At 51.4% G+C, this 16504-nt stretch overlaps 1 protein-coding gene across 4 annotated transcripts in view; it reads right to left on the bottom strand.

Annotated features, from left to right (window-relative positions):
• RNF213 (ring finger protein 213) overlaps positions 1-16504 on the bottom strand; it is a 97396-nt gene that overhangs the window by 38078 nt on the left and 42814 nt on the right. For all 4 annotated transcript variants that reach the window (XM_034640649.1, XM_011228178.3, XM_034640650.1 and 1 more), the window contains 15 exons: positions 16334-16499; positions 15137-15354; positions 13942-14082; positions 13659-13823; positions 11777-12932; positions 10686-10879; positions 10326-10481; positions 5923-9531; positions 4220-4356; positions 3735-3830; positions 2516-2634; positions 1616-1735; positions 987-1132; positions 651-792; positions 421-559 (listed from right to left, as the gene is read on the bottom strand). In XM_034640649.1, coding sequence (XP_034496540.1) covers positions 421-559; positions 651-792; positions 987-1132; positions 1616-1735; positions 2516-2634; positions 3735-3830; positions 4220-4356; positions 5923-9531; positions 10326-10481; positions 10686-10879; positions 11777-12932; positions 13659-13823; positions 13942-14082; positions 15137-15354; positions 16334-16499 — 6704 coding nt within the window. The remainder of the gene's footprint in view (positions 1-420; positions 560-650; positions 793-986; positions 1133-1615; positions 1736-2515; positions 2635-3734; positions 3831-4219; positions 4357-5922; positions 9532-10325; positions 10482-10685; positions 10880-11776; positions 12933-13658; positions 13824-13941; positions 14083-15136; positions 15355-16333; positions 16500-16504) is intronic.

The following is a 16504-nucleotide window of genomic DNA, read 5'->3' as shown; positions in this document are numbered from 1 at the left end:
CAGGGTTTTACAGAAAAAGGACCACGGATGATGAATGAACACTCCCGGGTCCCACGTCTATGATTATCACATAACTTCAACCAAGCCGCAGGCCTGGGACATTTTCCTTCCCTCCCCCACAACCTAAAACAGCGTCCGTCTCTGTGGGACAAACGTACCGGCCAATGTTGACCACCTGCAAGAACAGGTGTTCCGTCTTTGTTGCTGTTATGACAGAATGCAAGCATGCAGACATGTAGAGAAGAGTCGAGCAAACCCCACGTACCCACGACCCAGACCATCCTGCACCTTTTGGGGAAAACGCGTGACTGCTCTGAGCCGCTCAGAACTTTAGGAAGAAGCAGTGGCCGAATCATCCACGGCCGGGGCGCTCTTGCCCCGCCACCACAACATGGCCCCCGCTGCCCTTCGTCCCGGTACCTGAATGTGCCTGCCTCCTGGAGAGCGTCCTGATTCGAGGCTTCCCTTGACACCCACTCCTTCACGTTGAAGAAGCAGTTTTCTTCCTGCTGCTCGAGGAGGGCGCAGAGGCGCGCCTTGCATGCCTGCAGGAAAGCAGCTGCAAAAGAGCAGAGGAGCCGTGTCCGGGGCAGGTCCCACGGGCATTCCTGAGAGGGAGCCCGCCTGTGTGTGGCCCTGGGACTCTGTACCTTTCTCCGCGTCGTCCTCATTCAAGAGGCTGAGAAGAATCTCCACTCTGCGCATGCTGCGTGGACGGCCCTCCTCCTGGTCCCGGAGCATGCCCACCGCACCCTGTATGCAGCCCCGCAGCAGGCTGGTGGTGTCCATGATCTGCGTGTGTGGCGTGGACGGTAAGGCCTCCGGGCCCTACACCCCACCCCTCTGAGGGCCACTGCCGGGGGACTCCGCCGTGGGGAACCCTGCCCTGTCGTGGGCCTCGACTCCAGGGGTGAGCAGGAGGCCGCGGCCCGTGGGGTAGTCTGGCCTCCCAGGAGGCCCAAGGATAAGAAAGAGCCAGAACTCACGTTACTCCTGCCTCGCTCGGCGCATCTGCTGCCTGTCACCTCAGAGCCTTCTGTCCCCGAGCCCGCCTCTGCTGTTTCCCCTGACCCTGCAGCCTGGGGTTCCTGTGCCTCCTCCCGGCCGTCTCGGGCCCCGGGTCCTGTCTTCACTGCAAAAGTAGCACGGGCAAGCTGCTGGGGACGGGAGCGGCACACAGGTTCCCCCCACAGGCCTCCTGGCCCCTCGCCCCCACTGCAGGCCCCACAGGAGAGGCTGGGGGTCACACAGACTGGCCTCTGACCGGCCCCATCTGTGCGGTCCACCAGTGGCAACCCTCCCTCCCGTCCAGGGTGCACAGCTGACACGCAGCCCTGGCAACCAGAGTGTGACATATGGCAGAGACCCCCACTTCACGGCGTGCCACGTCCACGAAGACTGCTTTCCCATGTGGGACTCCTGACCAGTGCCTGGCCCTAGGAAGGAGAGGCGGTGCCCGTGGACTCATCCCCGCTGGGGCGGGTGCAGGCACTCAGTGGGGATGAGGGCCCGGCCTGACCCTCACGGGACAACAGCACACCTCCCTGCACCTCTGCACCCCTGGCTGCCACTCTACCATTCTACGTACATCCCCAAAGGCTTCCTCCCGACTTACACTCAGGGTTCTCTTCTGCCTTAAAGAGCTGGCTGATGGCCACATCCTGCAACTTAGTCACATCTGAAACCATGACCGTGGACTTCCGGAGATCGTCAATGTGCACAGACTGCCACAGCCCTGTGGGGAGTAAAATCACCTAGAGTCTTCCCATGCCTTTCCTGGCGTACTCTTGTCAGCCCCAAGCAGGGACACACCACATGTCCCAGTGTTTCAATACACTGCTGCTGAATGATTTGTACCCTGATGGCGAAAACCTGGAATCCACACAGAAACCACCTTGCCCTGCATCTACGCCGACAACCGTTAACACAAACATCAGTTGTGAGAATGAAGGGAACTGCCTTTTTGTAAAGGATAGCTGAAGGTTTTTGAGTCTTTTTATATTTTGTATTATACTTGCTGCATCAGTTAGTAAAGAGTGTGGGAAACTGGCCAAGACTTGCTTCCCATTCCCTACGAAATTGCCGATTTCTAGAATACCAATTTTCTTAACATATTATTTGGTTTAACTCCTCAGGAGAGAGAGAGACAGAGAGAGAGAGGTTTAAGCTAGCACTTCCCTCCCTCCAGAAACAGGCATAAAGTGTCAGTGCTTCTGCAATAGCGCCAGGCGGGGGTCTCCGCTGGGCTGTCGAGGTTATAAAAGGCAAGGACCCAGAGAGGCTGATCAAGTGTTTATCTCCCGGTCTATAAAGGGGATGCCGTAAGCTGGAGCAGCAAGTCCAGACAGAAGTGTTTCCCGCGGTAACCACTGGTAAGAAATCTCATCGAATCTGAAACAGGCATTGCTGAGATTAACATCAATGTTCTAATTCCAGACTTGTACACCATGGGACCAAATTAGAAAGAACTCAGACATGATCTAAACAAGCATTTTCACTAACATTTTCATCCTACCTCCATGGAATCCCACGTAGGATGCTCCACTTCCCATCCGGGACAGTTTTGTGATAAAATAGACCATGATGTGGTCCTTACTGCCTTGTATCTTGTTGATTTCATTTATGGCAGAATACCTATTTTAAAACAAACAAGCAAAGACAAAACAACTCAAAAAAAAAAAAAAAGAGAGAGAGAAAAGAAACAAACGAGTGAGCAAATAATCAAAACCGAAGTCGCGAAGTCGCTGGAGTGTGTCCTGCGAGTGGTTGTGCTCAGTCTCGTGTCTTCTTAGCTTTAGATAACTTTCTTTTTAAAGCTTTTATTTATTTATTTGACAGAGAGAGAAAGAAAGAGAGAGACTGAGCACAAGCAGGGGGAGTGGCAGGCAGAGGCAGAGGAAAAAGCAGACTCCCCACTGAGCAGGGAGCCCAAGGAGGAACTCGATCCCAGGGCCCTGGGATCATGACCTGAGCCGAAGGCAGATGCTTCGCCGGCTGAGCCACCCAGGCGCCCTAGATAAATTTCATACCCTCATGCTCACTGTCTCCTCTCATGAGAGAAGGAGGGCAAGCTCTGTCCCAGCAGGAACATTTTCTTCCCCACTCCTGTGTCTCTCTGGTTTGAAGTGCCATCTCCTTATTGACCAGGAGTCCTGTCCTGCAACCCTCCATAGGCCTGCTCTGAGGCTGCTCGGGGTGAGGCTGGCTGAGCTTTCCATCCCGAGAAACAGGATTCTGTGAATCTACAACCATGCTATGAAATACGGCTTGCAATGCCTTCAGAGGCCCAGAAATCACCTTTCCCCTAATTTAGTAATAAGGGGACACAGTTAATCTAAGCGCACCAGATTTCTGCCATACTAATACTATAAAAATGTCCAATAAATACAAATGAAAGCTTTGACATACTGATTGCTCTTGAACTTGCAATATACTCAAATTGTGTAATTTAACATTAATAATTACCAAGACGTATCTGCAGACAGTATGTTCCTAGGACGTTCTTTTATAACCTACTAATAATCTATTATTTACACCTCTTGGCATTTTACCATTTTTGTCTTGTTTTAGCCTTTTCTTTAACTCAGATCCAAGGGGAATGAAAAGCGAGAGTTCTTTTATTTTTATTTGTTTATTCTAATACTACATTGTTTTTAGGGAAGAAATTCTTTAGGAACTTCTGAATAAAATTTGGGCTTTCTGGGTAGTTTCTGAGAAAAATAACAAAAACGTACTTAGCTGAAGCGATGAGCTGAGCACTACCAACTCCGTCTTCAAAATCTGTTTGAATAATAAGGATTTTACATCTGGCTACGTTAGCTAAGCAGTTTCTGAAAGAAAAAGGAAATTGTCCGTCCTAAAAAATGGGTAATAAAATTCCCCAGAGTGATGGCAAATCCGAAGGAATTCATTGGTGGGAAATCACTCAGGTGGGGCTCTCTATGTGAGCAGACAAGCCAGTGGAGAGCACATAAACCCCAGTAAATGCTTCCCTAACAAGACAAAAGGCACTGGTTTCTGAGAAGGATGTCCATGCAGAAGGCAGTAGAGATGAGGGGACACAGAGAGAACGGGACGCCATCCTTCTCCATCACATGTCCTCGGTGTTCACTAACCAGGGCTGGTGACAGCACCAGTGGTCCCTGCAGCCATGCACGTGAAGCACAAAGTGGCCAGACCTGGGGGTAGAGGGGACGGGGAGGGAAGGGCAGAGCCTCACTGGACTTTTCTGAGGAATGAGCTCTCGGTGTCAAACTGCTGCAGAGACAGGATCGTGGGCCTCAGAGCTCCGTCCATGACTTCTGATTCCAAAATTTCACAGTCGTGGTTAGTCAGCAGTCTGGAGAAAGTGGTGATCTACAAAGTCAGGAAATGCCAATTATTTGCTAGAATTCAAGGAAGGTTGCAGGCCTGCTGGGTTTAGAAACATGACGATGTTGAGCAAATACCTTCTATGGGCTCAACAAGCACTGTGCAGTTGGTACACAGGTAGAAAAGAATCCAAACCCAGAGGAGTTTCAAAAAATGAGGCAGTGTTGAGGCAAACAGAACCTACAGGATCAAAAGGTATCAGAGAGAAGACTCATCCTGTTGCTAGGTGCCTTCAAATCTCCTTGGACGCCAGCATCCCTTCCTTCCTGGCCCTCCTAGAAATTCTAATGATCCCTTACGGCTCAACACAAATGCCATTCCTCCCTCCTAGTCTTCTGCATACTTCCAGATGGAGTTCAGGTGGGTAGTGCCCCTTCTGCCCCACAGTTATGACCAATTCTCCTGTAACACTGGGTCACACCCCCCACAGAGCAAACCAAAACACTCCTTATGGTTGTGCAGATATCCTAGCTCCTGAACCCCTCTCTCCAGGCTGGCCTTGCATCTGACTCCTATATCCAACGATGTGATGGATGTGTCTGCCTGGATGCCACAGGGGCATTGAAGTCTGTCCCAAATGGAATTTACCACCAATACTTGTTGCTCATTCCTGGACTGTAATTAACCAAACCTCCAGTCATCCAAGGAAGAATCCAGGAAACCATCCCCAGACCCCTTTGTCTTCCACAGCCCCCAAACGGAATCAATCACCAGCTCTGCCAAGTCACACCCGAACTATTTCTCAGTTCCATCTACCCACTTTGAACTGGTACAGTAGCCTCCCTACCTGTCTATCTTTTCTGTGATAGTCTTTTATCAGGCTTTCTCTTCCCTCTCCCACGCAATGGGACACATCTCAACATGTGTTCCTCTATCCCTCCCCTCTTGACAGCAGACCCAGCTCGTCAGCACCACTGATAAGTCCCTCCATGAAGTCTCTCCAATGGCATCTCATCCCCATCTCTTGGCCCTTGCACCCTCGAGCTTCACGCCGCACAGTGACCAGTTCCTGGTTTCCAGCACAGACGGCACTGTGTCATACCTCAACATCTTTGCTCAAGTAGGGACCTCCGGCTGTAACACTTCCCTAGCCGCATTTCACCATCACCTTGAGGGTCTTCTGACCTCATACCCTGATGTGCATGGCTTCTTTCTGTCCCTATGGGTAGCACAGTCATACGATGTCAATGGCAACTGTTCATGAGTCTTACACTGTATGCTGACCGAGGCCAGGAAGAGGGCCAATGCATTTTTATATCCTTGGTGCCCTCAGCACGGTACTCAAATGCATCACTTCATTTGTTGAAGTGAACACTGTATATAATGTTACTATCAGCACAGAGCTCTGCACAGAAACAGGCAACCAAAACTTGGTTTCATTGAATTTTTGTGAATATCTGGGTTTCCTCGTACTTAATGGAGAGAAACTAAAGTCTCAACATATTTATGACTCCCGTACACTGACTCGAAAAGAATCCTGAATTCTTGAAACCAGGGAGGTAAGGCCTCTTAGATGAAAGAGGACAAGGGTAAAATTAGAGAGATAATCACCTCTGTGAAGATGACACGGCGTTCCAGATCCAGTGTGCGAAGCTGGGCCTGAAGGAAGTCTGCAAAGGAGTTATGTTGCTGTCTGTGGTAGTATTCTCGAGACAAGGACTGTGCGGCAAACTGGCCCAGGGAGGTAGCATCCAGCCGAACCACAGCATCTGGCGTGGCACAACCCAGCAGTATCAACTTGGCCTCCTCAGATACCTTCTGGTATAGTTCATCAGCCGAGATGCTGTGACCTAGACTCTCGGTGACCTGGAGCACCACAGAGGCACACGCGTCCGGGTGGTAGCCAATGAAGACTTCAGAAGGGCTGTATTTGTGTCTGGCTACAAACTGCTCTGATTTCACGTCTACGAATCTCTCCACCCAGCTCTTGAGCTCTTCCACAATATTTTTCTGCCATTTCTCCAAGACAGTGTTGATATCCAGATAATGTTTCTCCAGCCGGTTAATGAGAGGGATGGGAAAATGTTTGTAGACAACATCTTTCTCTTCGATGACTATCAAGCGGAAGTCCGGGTGCACCCGACATTTGACCCGATGGGTCCCGAGACCGAGGTCGACGTACTTCTGGCCTCCGAGGTGGACGTAGTACTGATTGAGCGCATCGTAGAGGCTCTCGTAAAGGCTCTGCAGGTTGAGCAGCACCACCATCTTGCCGGTTTCCATGCAGATCTTCACTCGGTTGATATTTCTGCAGACCTGGGTGTACTCTTGGTCTCTGGGAAAGCTGGAACCAAAAATGATCTCTGGCTGCTGGTCCTCCCTGAAGAACGTCTGCTGCAGGACCTGCAGGGCCGCGTAGTTTCTGGTCAGCACAAGCAGGTAGCGGGACTCAGAGTCGTCCAGCTCCTTGCCCGACACCTTCTGAAGGTGACTGCACATGTTCTGCTGAATTAGCTGCATGGTGCTGACTTCTTCTGAGCACCTCGCCTCAGGCAAATTGGCTGTAAAAATATCCAGAGCATGGATGTCATCTTTGCCACTGAAGTTCCGGAGGACAGCCTGCGCAATGTCTCGCGGGGAGGGCTCTCTATTAGAAGCCTTTGCCTTCGCAAAGACCATTTTGATGAGGCTATAGTAGTCACGAAGCCCAAAGAACTCCTTGTCTTGCTTCCGACACACTGTTTCATAGGCTCTGGCAAAGGGTGCAAAGTACCCTTGGACTCTTTGTTGAACTAGGGGCTCTGAAGAGCAAATCCCCTTAGCGCTCTCTATGAGCTCTTTCTTATTGGGACTGCCACGTGACACAAAAATACCCCGGTTCATCTTGGCAGGGTCCAGGGCCCAATTGGAAATGCCTATGAAGCCAACCTTTTTGTGGGGGGCAGGATCATCTTCAATGCACCCATATTCCAACAGGGGGTGCAGAGCCTTCAGGGGCATTTTAGGCGAGTCTTCTGCCAATCCAACCTCATCCAACACCACCACAGACACATACTGCTGTAGGTCCTTCCCCTGCTGGAAGCGGGCACACTGCCTGAAGGTGCTTATGATGCCTTGGGGGGTAGAGTGTGGGCTGCACTGGAATGACACCAGATGGACCTGCTTCAGGTTCCGGAAGAGGTCTGAGTGAGATGCTGGGCCTTGCATGGCATCTGCCACAATGGTCTTGGCAAGAGACTTGGAGCTGCCAGGCTTCCCCACCAGGAAGAGGGGAATCTTCAGCTCAATGCAGATAACCATCATGAAGACATTCTCCTTCAAAGCCGAGTTTCTAGCAATGGTTTTCCTCAAAGACACGCCACTTAGAAATAGACCCTGTGTTTGAGTTATCTCCTCCAAAATAACCTTGCTGTCATTATATGGTTCTGGAAAGAGCTTGCAAATGGCTCTCCAGTACGACTCCTTCTGTTCTAGAGAGGCATGGTAGCACACCCCAAGGGCCAGCACCAGGGACCAGAGGACAGGATCTCTCTCCAAGTTTCTTTTGCTGGCATGGGACTCCTGGAGAAAGGAATCCAGCTTTGACAGGAGCAACCTACTGTGATCGTAAAACCATCTGAACACTTTGACACAGCGCTCCACGTCCCTGAGGCTGACAAAGCTGCACTCGTTTGCTCTCATCCTCATGAAACCCTGAGAAGCAGAAAGCACTTCTGTGACCACACGAGTCTCGTCTTCATCTATCCCAATGGAGTCCACCAGCCTCTGCACAATCTGCTGGATATAGAGCTTTTCAGCGGTGTTATTCAGCTGTCCGAAATCCCACACCAGCGGGATCAGGCTGGGTGGCAGAGCGTGTACTCGGTATACCAGCTGCCTCAGGGGGATGGAGCCAAGCCTCTCTGCCGTGTCCTCCGCATGGACCCTGTATCCCAAACCGGCTGACTCCAAACGGCAGATCATCTCCTGCGAGTGCTTCCGGTAAGGATTGCAGGCTGCTATGATGTGCAGGCCTGAGTCTCTGGCAAGGGGCTGGCCGCCCGCTGTATGATCACACAGGACTTCCTTGATACAGCTTATGGCTTCCGTTGTATTGGCTTCGTCGAAGAACAAGATGGTGTCCAGCTGATGTTTGTCCTTATTGAAGAGAGCAAGTTTCTCTGCCTCCCGGACTTTGGAGTAGATCATCTCTGCCGTTGTTCCTCCATGGACCTTGACTAGCTTCATGGTTTCAGCTTTGGTGCCCCCGCGTCGCAGGTCACTGAGGAATTTAATGAGCCTGGTTTTCCCACAGCCAGTCTCTCCCATGATGACGACGGGGATCCCACACCGGAACCGCATCTCGATGGCAAGGATCTTCAGCATATTGTCCATTGTGAGCTCATAGGTTTCATCAGGGTCCACGGGCCACTGGATCCCCAATGCCAGGCAGAGCTTTACAAGTTTCTCATGTCTGGGCAGCTTATCAAAGTCAACATTGAAGGGCACCCTCTGGAGCAACAGCCCCCGGTACAGTTCCATCCCCATGACGTCTTTCTTGATCACCCCCCTACTAGAGAGATCAACAGCATCAAGGCTGCCATTCCTGTTGGGCTGGATGTGAAAGCCTATGAAGGTCATGGACGTGTGGTCACCATTGAAGAACACGTACGGGTGAGGCTCTGACTCCCACCTCTTCCGGAGAGTGAAAGGCGCTAGGTCTTCTTCCCTGACCCCGTCCATGGTGACTGTATGCCTCCCTGGGCTTTGATCGGACGTATGAAGTGTCGGCGTGGCAAAATCTCTTGCCATGAAGATCATGAAGGTGACCACGAAGTTCTTAAAGCCTTGCAGTGTGTCTCCAATCACATGTGGGTTGCAGAAGAGGGAGGCCTCACAATCTCTGAGCTGATAATTCAAGAACCCAGCAAAGTTCCGTAGTTCTGACCAGGATGGATTTATCACCCCGCAATAAATTAGGAAATACTGGAGGCATTCTGCAGGGGTGCCTTCCACAGAGCCTTCCTGGTACTGAAACACGTCTAGGTTTTGTTTCTCATGGAATCGTTTCAAATATTGGTAAGGCCTCTGGAAAGTCTCGCTGTGGAACGCTCTCTGGTCCATCCCCGGATCGCGGCAGCTCTCTTCAGGATTCAGCTCCATGTCTATCACTTCTTTGGGAGGCCGGCAGGTGACTTTTGGGAAGACATCGAGAAAACTGAACTGGGGCGTGTGTGTACTCTAGAAAGGGGAGACACAAATAAATAGTTATGACTACATTTCCTAAAAAACAGCTTCTGCATTTTAACCCTCCACAGGACCTACGCTAGACGGACCTTTTTGAGAACCCACTTTCCATACACTGATTTCTCTAGACTCCTTTGTGCACAGGCTGCTCTCTTTTGTATGCTGAGGCATCATGGGAGCTACCTGCTCCGCCGTTAGGTCCTTGTCACCCAACTTCCTGAAACAAAACCTCTACTCAGCATGTGTGCGTGTGCACGTGTGTGTACAAGGTTCCTTTTTGTTAAGAAGTGTATATGACAAAAGCCTCCTTCCCATATTAGCTGGCATTAAGAAGGACGGACTGTGCCCAGCAGATGGATTTACTGTGTTCTGAGCACCTCTGGCGTTTCACTCAGACAAACAGCATCAATCCCAAATTGAACAAATCAAAGTCGAGATACTCCTAACTAGAGGAAGAGCATTTTTATTCCAGACATTATTAAAAAAGAACTGTAGGGGCTCCTGGGTGGCTCAGTTGTTAAGCGTCTGCCTTCGGCTCAGGTCATGATCCCAGAGTCCTGGGATCGAGTCCCGTATCAGCTTCCTGCTCAGCGGGAAGCCTGCTTCTTCCTCTCCCACTCCCCCTACTTGTGTTTCCTCTCTAGCTGTGTCTCTGTCAAATAAATAAAATCCTTAAAAAAAAATTGTAAAGATTGATTTGTCTTTACTAACACAGCACCCAGTGGCTTCGCCGAGGCAGCCGTGGGAAGTGCTGGCACAGACACATGAAAAGGCCCTGTGGTACACACCTGCCTTGAAGGCGTCTTGGGCAGCGCTGGAGTCCTTTCCAGGATTTCAATGATGTATAAATGGCACGGGTTCCGAAACCACATCTTTCCATTTCTATCCATTAAGCACCGTAGGATGAAGAGTTTGAAAATGAACGCCCAAAGTCCAGTCTGCACCTAGAGACAGAATCGTGTGGGGTTGAAAGCACTTACACAAAAGACAGCACAGTCTCCCAACCCTGAGGACCGTCGTCCTCTGTCCTTGGACACAGTGATACTGAGTATCACACAGAAAGAGGAAATTCTTTATGGGGGGGGGCGGGACATGGGGACTGGGTCTTCCCTGATGCAGCCACTCGACTGAAATCCTGGGGGACTTACTGACGAGGTCACATCAAAGTGGAAGATCATGGGTCTTGTCTGGTAGTCAGCCTTCAGGAAAGGCAGGAGGGAGCACAGCACTTGGTTCTCATCCACCTGAGAGTCGATTAGTCGGATCACTTTTAGGGGCACTTCTTTGTCTCTAAGCTTCCTCTTCAGTCTGCCATGTAATCTCTCCACATAGAGAGACTTTCCTATAACATTAAAACATGGAAATTAGGGGGCACCTGGGCGGTTCAGTAGGTGAACTGTCTGACTCTTAGTTTCTGCTCAGGTCATAATCCCAGGGTCTTGGGATCGAGCCCCACACTGGGCTCCTCACTCAGCACTGAGTCTGCTTGTCCCTCTCCCTCTGCTCCTCCCTCTGTGCTCTCTCTCTCTCTCAAATAAACAAAATCTTAAAAAATGAAATAAAATAAAATATGGAAATTAGGTGCCAGGGCTGTGGACCAGGAATGAGAGAATCCAGAAAGATTTATTACAAGTCATTTCTCTGTGCAAAATTCAGAACTGATGCAATGTAACATCATATTAAAGAACATACTTGTGAGCCCTCAAATTTCCTTGCTGCTGCCTGCTCACTATCCTTGCCATCCCTTGGGATGGAGGGCGGCAATCTGAATCGAAGGACAGTGGCTGTGCCACCTGTGTCCGGGGTGGGGGTGCAGGTTCTCCATGCAGAGAAAGTCATGCTGTTAAGGGTATAAAGTCAATAGAAGGGAAGTCAAGGGGCACCTGTTTCTTCCCAAAACAAAGCAATCACACCTCCCTCTGCTCTCAAGACCCACATCAACCCTGAAGTGACCAATGGAGTTTAAAAGAGACGGAGATTCAGAGAGGCCTGTGTGAAGGAAGGTGAGTTGGCTCCCTGGACTCACCTGAGCATGAAACCCAGCGAGAAAGTGTGTCCCATTCCAGCACAGGCCCCAATTTATAGCTTCAGAAGATCAAAACGTCCCGGGGACTCAGTCCTGCCCCCCCCGCCCCCCCCAGCAGAGGGCTCCACCTGAGTTGCCCCTGCTGGATAGGGAAGGGCTGTCACATGGTCCCTGGGACCCAAGGGGCCCACCCACCCCAGGAGCTGTCATTACCAACGCCCGCTCGCTTGGAGGCCACGATCCCCACGCACATTCGGTCCCGGAACACATCGGCAGCTGATGGCGTGTGCCTGGGGACCTGGAAATGCCGAGCCAGGTAGGCCTGGATGTCCTGGAGGGGCGCCTGGGGGGTGACGAGGACCTTGTACTGGCTGAAGGCTGAGGGCAGGTGGCAATGCTCCCGCTCAGAGTCACAGATCATCACCAGCTGGAAGTCACTGTGGTGAGGCTGCAAGCACAGGCTCAGGAAGAGCGCCTCCACCTGGCAGGCCACCTCGTAGCTCAGCAGGTCCGCGTACAGCAGGCTGTAGACCCCCTGTCCCCGGGAGCGTGGGGTCAGGCAGCGGCGCAGGAGCAGCGCCACCTCCTCAAACGTGGTTCCCGGGGTGCAGAGCAGCACCTCGTCGAAGGTGGGCAGCGGCTGGTGCGGGGTGTGCATGTAGATGGCCAGGGCGGCCGACAGCACCTCAGAGTGGCCACAGACGATGAGGTTGGGCTGGCCGACGTGCAGGCCATTGGGGAGGAGCCGCTCCACAGGACGTCCGCTCATCAAGCCCAGGAAGGCCAGAGAGTGGCCAAGGGTCTCCAGGTCCAGGCAGTGGGGCAGGAAGGCGCTCATGCACGCCATTGACTGCTCCATGACGGCCCTCAGCTTGCCCGCCAGGCTGAACTCACGCAGGAGCATCAGCCGCAATCCCTTAACCACTGTCCTCTCATGGTGCCTGGCAGCCTCACCGTCGGGCCCCTCGAGGGCCTTTGCGATGTCCGTCGGGGTGCAGTCACCTTTGATGAAGGACAGCATGGTGAGAGCGGCGTTGCTGGGCGTCCGTCTCCTGAGCTCTGTGCTCAAGTACACCAGCTGCTCGGCGGTGTAGGAGTTGAGATAAAAGTGCTTGGCCCGCTTCTCTGCCACGAAGCTCTTCCAGTGGTCCAGGAAGTGCTCCATCTGCCTGCTGACGGCCTCCAACAGCTCGGCCACCGGCCCACTGCCCTTGAGCAGGCTTATGGTCTCCAAGCCGAAGTCCATCCGAATGGAGATGCCGTACCGGGGGGTGCAGTACACCTCGGCATGCCAGGCCCTGAACAGCATGTTTCCAGCACAGTAAAGGTTTATGAAGGCTTGGACAAGCCTCTGCACATTGCAGAACACCTGTGGCAAACGGAACCAGGAAGCAGACATGACAGAGCTGCATCAGAGGTCATACAATAGTCCAGAATGACACCAACAGAGATATAACTTGAAGTACTTGGGTTCATGTCTTTCTACTGGTTTCCCGTGCGGCCTCGAGCACACGGGGTAATCACAGAGGCCTTATTTCCCCATTTACATCATCAGCGTCCCACAGGACTCTCTAATTAGGCTAAAGAATGTCGTCATAAAGTACAAACGACCTTGAAAGAAAAATCCCGTAACAAAGTTACGTAAATGAATATTCCTTTATCAACGTGGTCACTTTTGATTTCGATGAAGACTACCTAAATCTTTAAGTCTTTGCAGGTTCTCGCTGATTTACAGAGTGAGTAAAGTGAGTAAAGCAAGGGGTCTCTTTCTAAGACCTACCCATGGGGTTACCTCCTCTGCAATGCGGAGAACTCAGGACAGTTCAGTTTGTGCGTCTTAAGAAGGAAGGTAGTTCCTTCTACCAACCAAAGGGCCTGCTGGAGCTCAGACGTCTCTTCAGGCCAGGACTTGGGGTGACTGCATTCTGCAGACCTGCTAGCCCCCCGCTCCATGGACTTAAAGCAGAGTGCTTTCTATCAACTCATCCAAACTCAAACCCTCCAGGCTTTCTCTGGCTACTGGGCACTGAGAGTCCTCTGCCCAAACACGAGCTCATGACATCTACGTGGCCCCAAGGTCATCGGGAGTCCTCACCTTGGAAAATACCTCTACTTGAAAGTCGCTGTGATCTCTCTTGCCAGACATCAGCATCAGTTTGTTCAAAAGCTCCTTGAGGTCTTCCGAAGAGTAGAGTCGCACCTCCTCATGGCCTCCATGGCTCTCAGGCAGGAGCAACTGTAGAACTGTGTCTGGGGAGATCTATGGAACGATGTACGTTTAGAGGTCATTTTTCTGGGGGCAGAACCCCACCCCCACCCCACTGTGCAGCAGCTTGCACACGCCACTGCCAGCTATGCCAGGAGGCAGGGTGGCTCACCTTTTGGCCATCTGTGGGGGCCCTGATCACATAGATGCCTTTGTCATTGATGGCTGTTGCCAATGACAGGGAAGAGAGTTCTACTGAACCGTGACTTTCCTTCACAGTTTTAAGCCACTCCAAGTTCCTGGCAGAGTCACGCTGTTGGGACAGGAGGCGAAACAGGCCATGGTGTGAGCAACCTTCCTTCTCTTCTTCCTGTGGTTCTTCCATCTCTGCTCCCCACGGGGCAAGCCCCCCATCCCCATCTCCTGCCCAGAGGGGAGGCCTTCCTCACCCACTGCCCTCTCGCTTATCCCTTTTGGTCACTGTTCCATGGTGTTGCCCTTTACGTAATGGGCTATCTGCCTGTGTCCCCACCAGTGGCCACTGCCCTGGCTAGCACATGAGGGCACGTGGACGGAACAGTGGGAGGGCTTCGTGCTGCCGGGCCCCCAGGTGAGGGTGGTGCTAGACAGAGCAGGGCAGTGCGGCCTTACAATCTAAGTGTGTTTCTGGGGACCCCAAGTCCAAATGGAAGTACTTGGAGCAACTACAACAAAGACTTTTTGTCTGGACGTAAGCTTCCAGCAGCAGAAACGGAGCCACCTCTACTTGGTCCTTCTATTTCTCCTTTCCTCCCTCACCCTCCAGTAGATCTGGCCGAACATCGCCTCTGCGCACTAGCCACGTGACGTGGTACGGGTCTGCTCAGACCCTGGTGCAAACGGTTTACTTAAACTAACACGTTCATTCATTTTTCTGATTAAAAATTAATTCACAGTGGTGCCCGGCTGGCTCAGTCGGTAGAGCATGCAATTCTTGATCTCAGGGTCCTGAGTTCAAGCCCCACGTTGGGCGTGGAGATTATTTAAAGAAACTTAATTTATACCAATTGTGGAAAACACGGAAAGTACCAAGAAATATACAGAAGTAAGTAACAGCTACCACCATTCAGAAAAAAACACGGGTCATATGTCAGTCTTTTTTCCACGTGTGTTTTGCAATACAGAAGCTGCTCTTTTTTACATGCGATTTTGAATCCTACTTTCTAATAAGGGAAAGAAAGCATTTCCACGTACGAAGGAAAACTGGTTTTAAACATCACTTTAACATGTGCCACACAGCTAGGGTGACTTGTACTCCTGCCCTCGTGATGCCGAGTGACCGTGCATGCAGCTTCACGTACTCGGATAAAGCCAGAAGGAAGACTTACCAGTTTATGGGGCAGGTGTGGGTCATTCTCCAGAGCCTTCCACAGTTCTTCCAGATGTGTCATGAACGCGTCAAATCCCGCACTCGCATCCAGCTTGTACAGCAGCGACGCATAGCCCTGCATGGCGTCGTGGAAACAGGCCACCCGGTCCACGTCGATGTCATTCTCCCCCGCGGAGATAGAGGCCAGGTCCACAAATACCTTCAGCTCGTTGATGTCTTGGGGGCAAGGAGAGACAGGTGAGCACCCTGGGGGCTCCAGGACGATCCCACACTCAGATCTCGGATGAGAACACTAGGGCTACAAATGGATAGTGATGGATTTTAGGGTCTGATCCACTTTCTGCTTTTAGTACGAATCTGGGGCCATGTTTCTTTTGCTGTTGATGCCCCTGGCCAACATCTGGCCTTACAGAGCAACAGTGACATCCAGATACAGCACGAGGCTTCCGGGCACTTTGTTGTGTATAATCCACAACACACCGCCGCTGAATACAAAAAGACATGGGCTCAGCTGGTAAATACTATGTTGACAGTTAACTACAAAGAAATGGAGATAATTCTCTTGGGATACTTACTAATCAAAGGATGTGCGTCAATGTGGGCTACGGAGCCCACAGTTGAAAGCACTGAGGCTCTGGATGAGAGACAGCCCCCTGCCCGGCACACCAGTACTGCTGCTGTCCATTTCCTGCTTCCTTCACCTGTCTTCCTTAGCACCCCTCCTCCCCTCCATGCATCCTCTCTGCCAGTGACACCTAAGCTACAGGGCAAAAAAGGCTTCCAAGCTCTTGGCCAAAAAAAGAAATGCGCATAACACTAATGAGCTGATGTAAAAAAATCTCTTCTGTGGACAAGACCTTATTTTCTAGTTTAAATCAGCCAGAAGAAAAAGCTAAAAGGGAACAAGATTTGTAAGAAAACAATAGCCAACTGTTCACAGCAAGCCTCCCAAGTGAGGGCAAAAAGTAACCAAGGAAATAGTTTCTATGCCAGAACATATGAAATACTGCTGATGCATATTCTGCCAACAGCTGATGAGGCACGCACTGCGCATCTACCAAAGGGGTGCGGACGGCATGTCTGCTCTTTACACGGCACGTGACCCAGGGGAGGGGCTGCCTGCAAGTTTATGAAACCCCCTGTGAACCATCTCAACACTCCCCAGATTCCCGGCAACCTCAGTGACCGGCTGTACCTCCGAGAGCCTCCCGGACCCAGCTGATGAACTCCTTGCTCAGGGACAGCTCCCTCAGACACTGGCACCGGGTCTCACTGATGTCCTGAAGCAGCTTGTTGGCATGGATAAGCTGCTTGCTGATCCGCTCCAGCTTCTCATGGCGATATTTGTCAAAGTTGTCAGTCTGCA

The sequence above is a fragment of the Ailuropoda melanoleuca genome, chromosome 13 (genome assembly GCF_002007445.2).
Source record: "Ailuropoda melanoleuca isolate Jingjing chromosome 13, ASM200744v2, whole genome shotgun sequence".
NCBI classification, from domain to species: Eukaryota; Metazoa; Chordata; class Mammalia; order Carnivora; family Ursidae; genus Ailuropoda; species Ailuropoda melanoleuca.
Note: the sequence above shows the minus strand (reverse complement) of the source record. Positions and strands in the feature narration are given on the sequence as shown.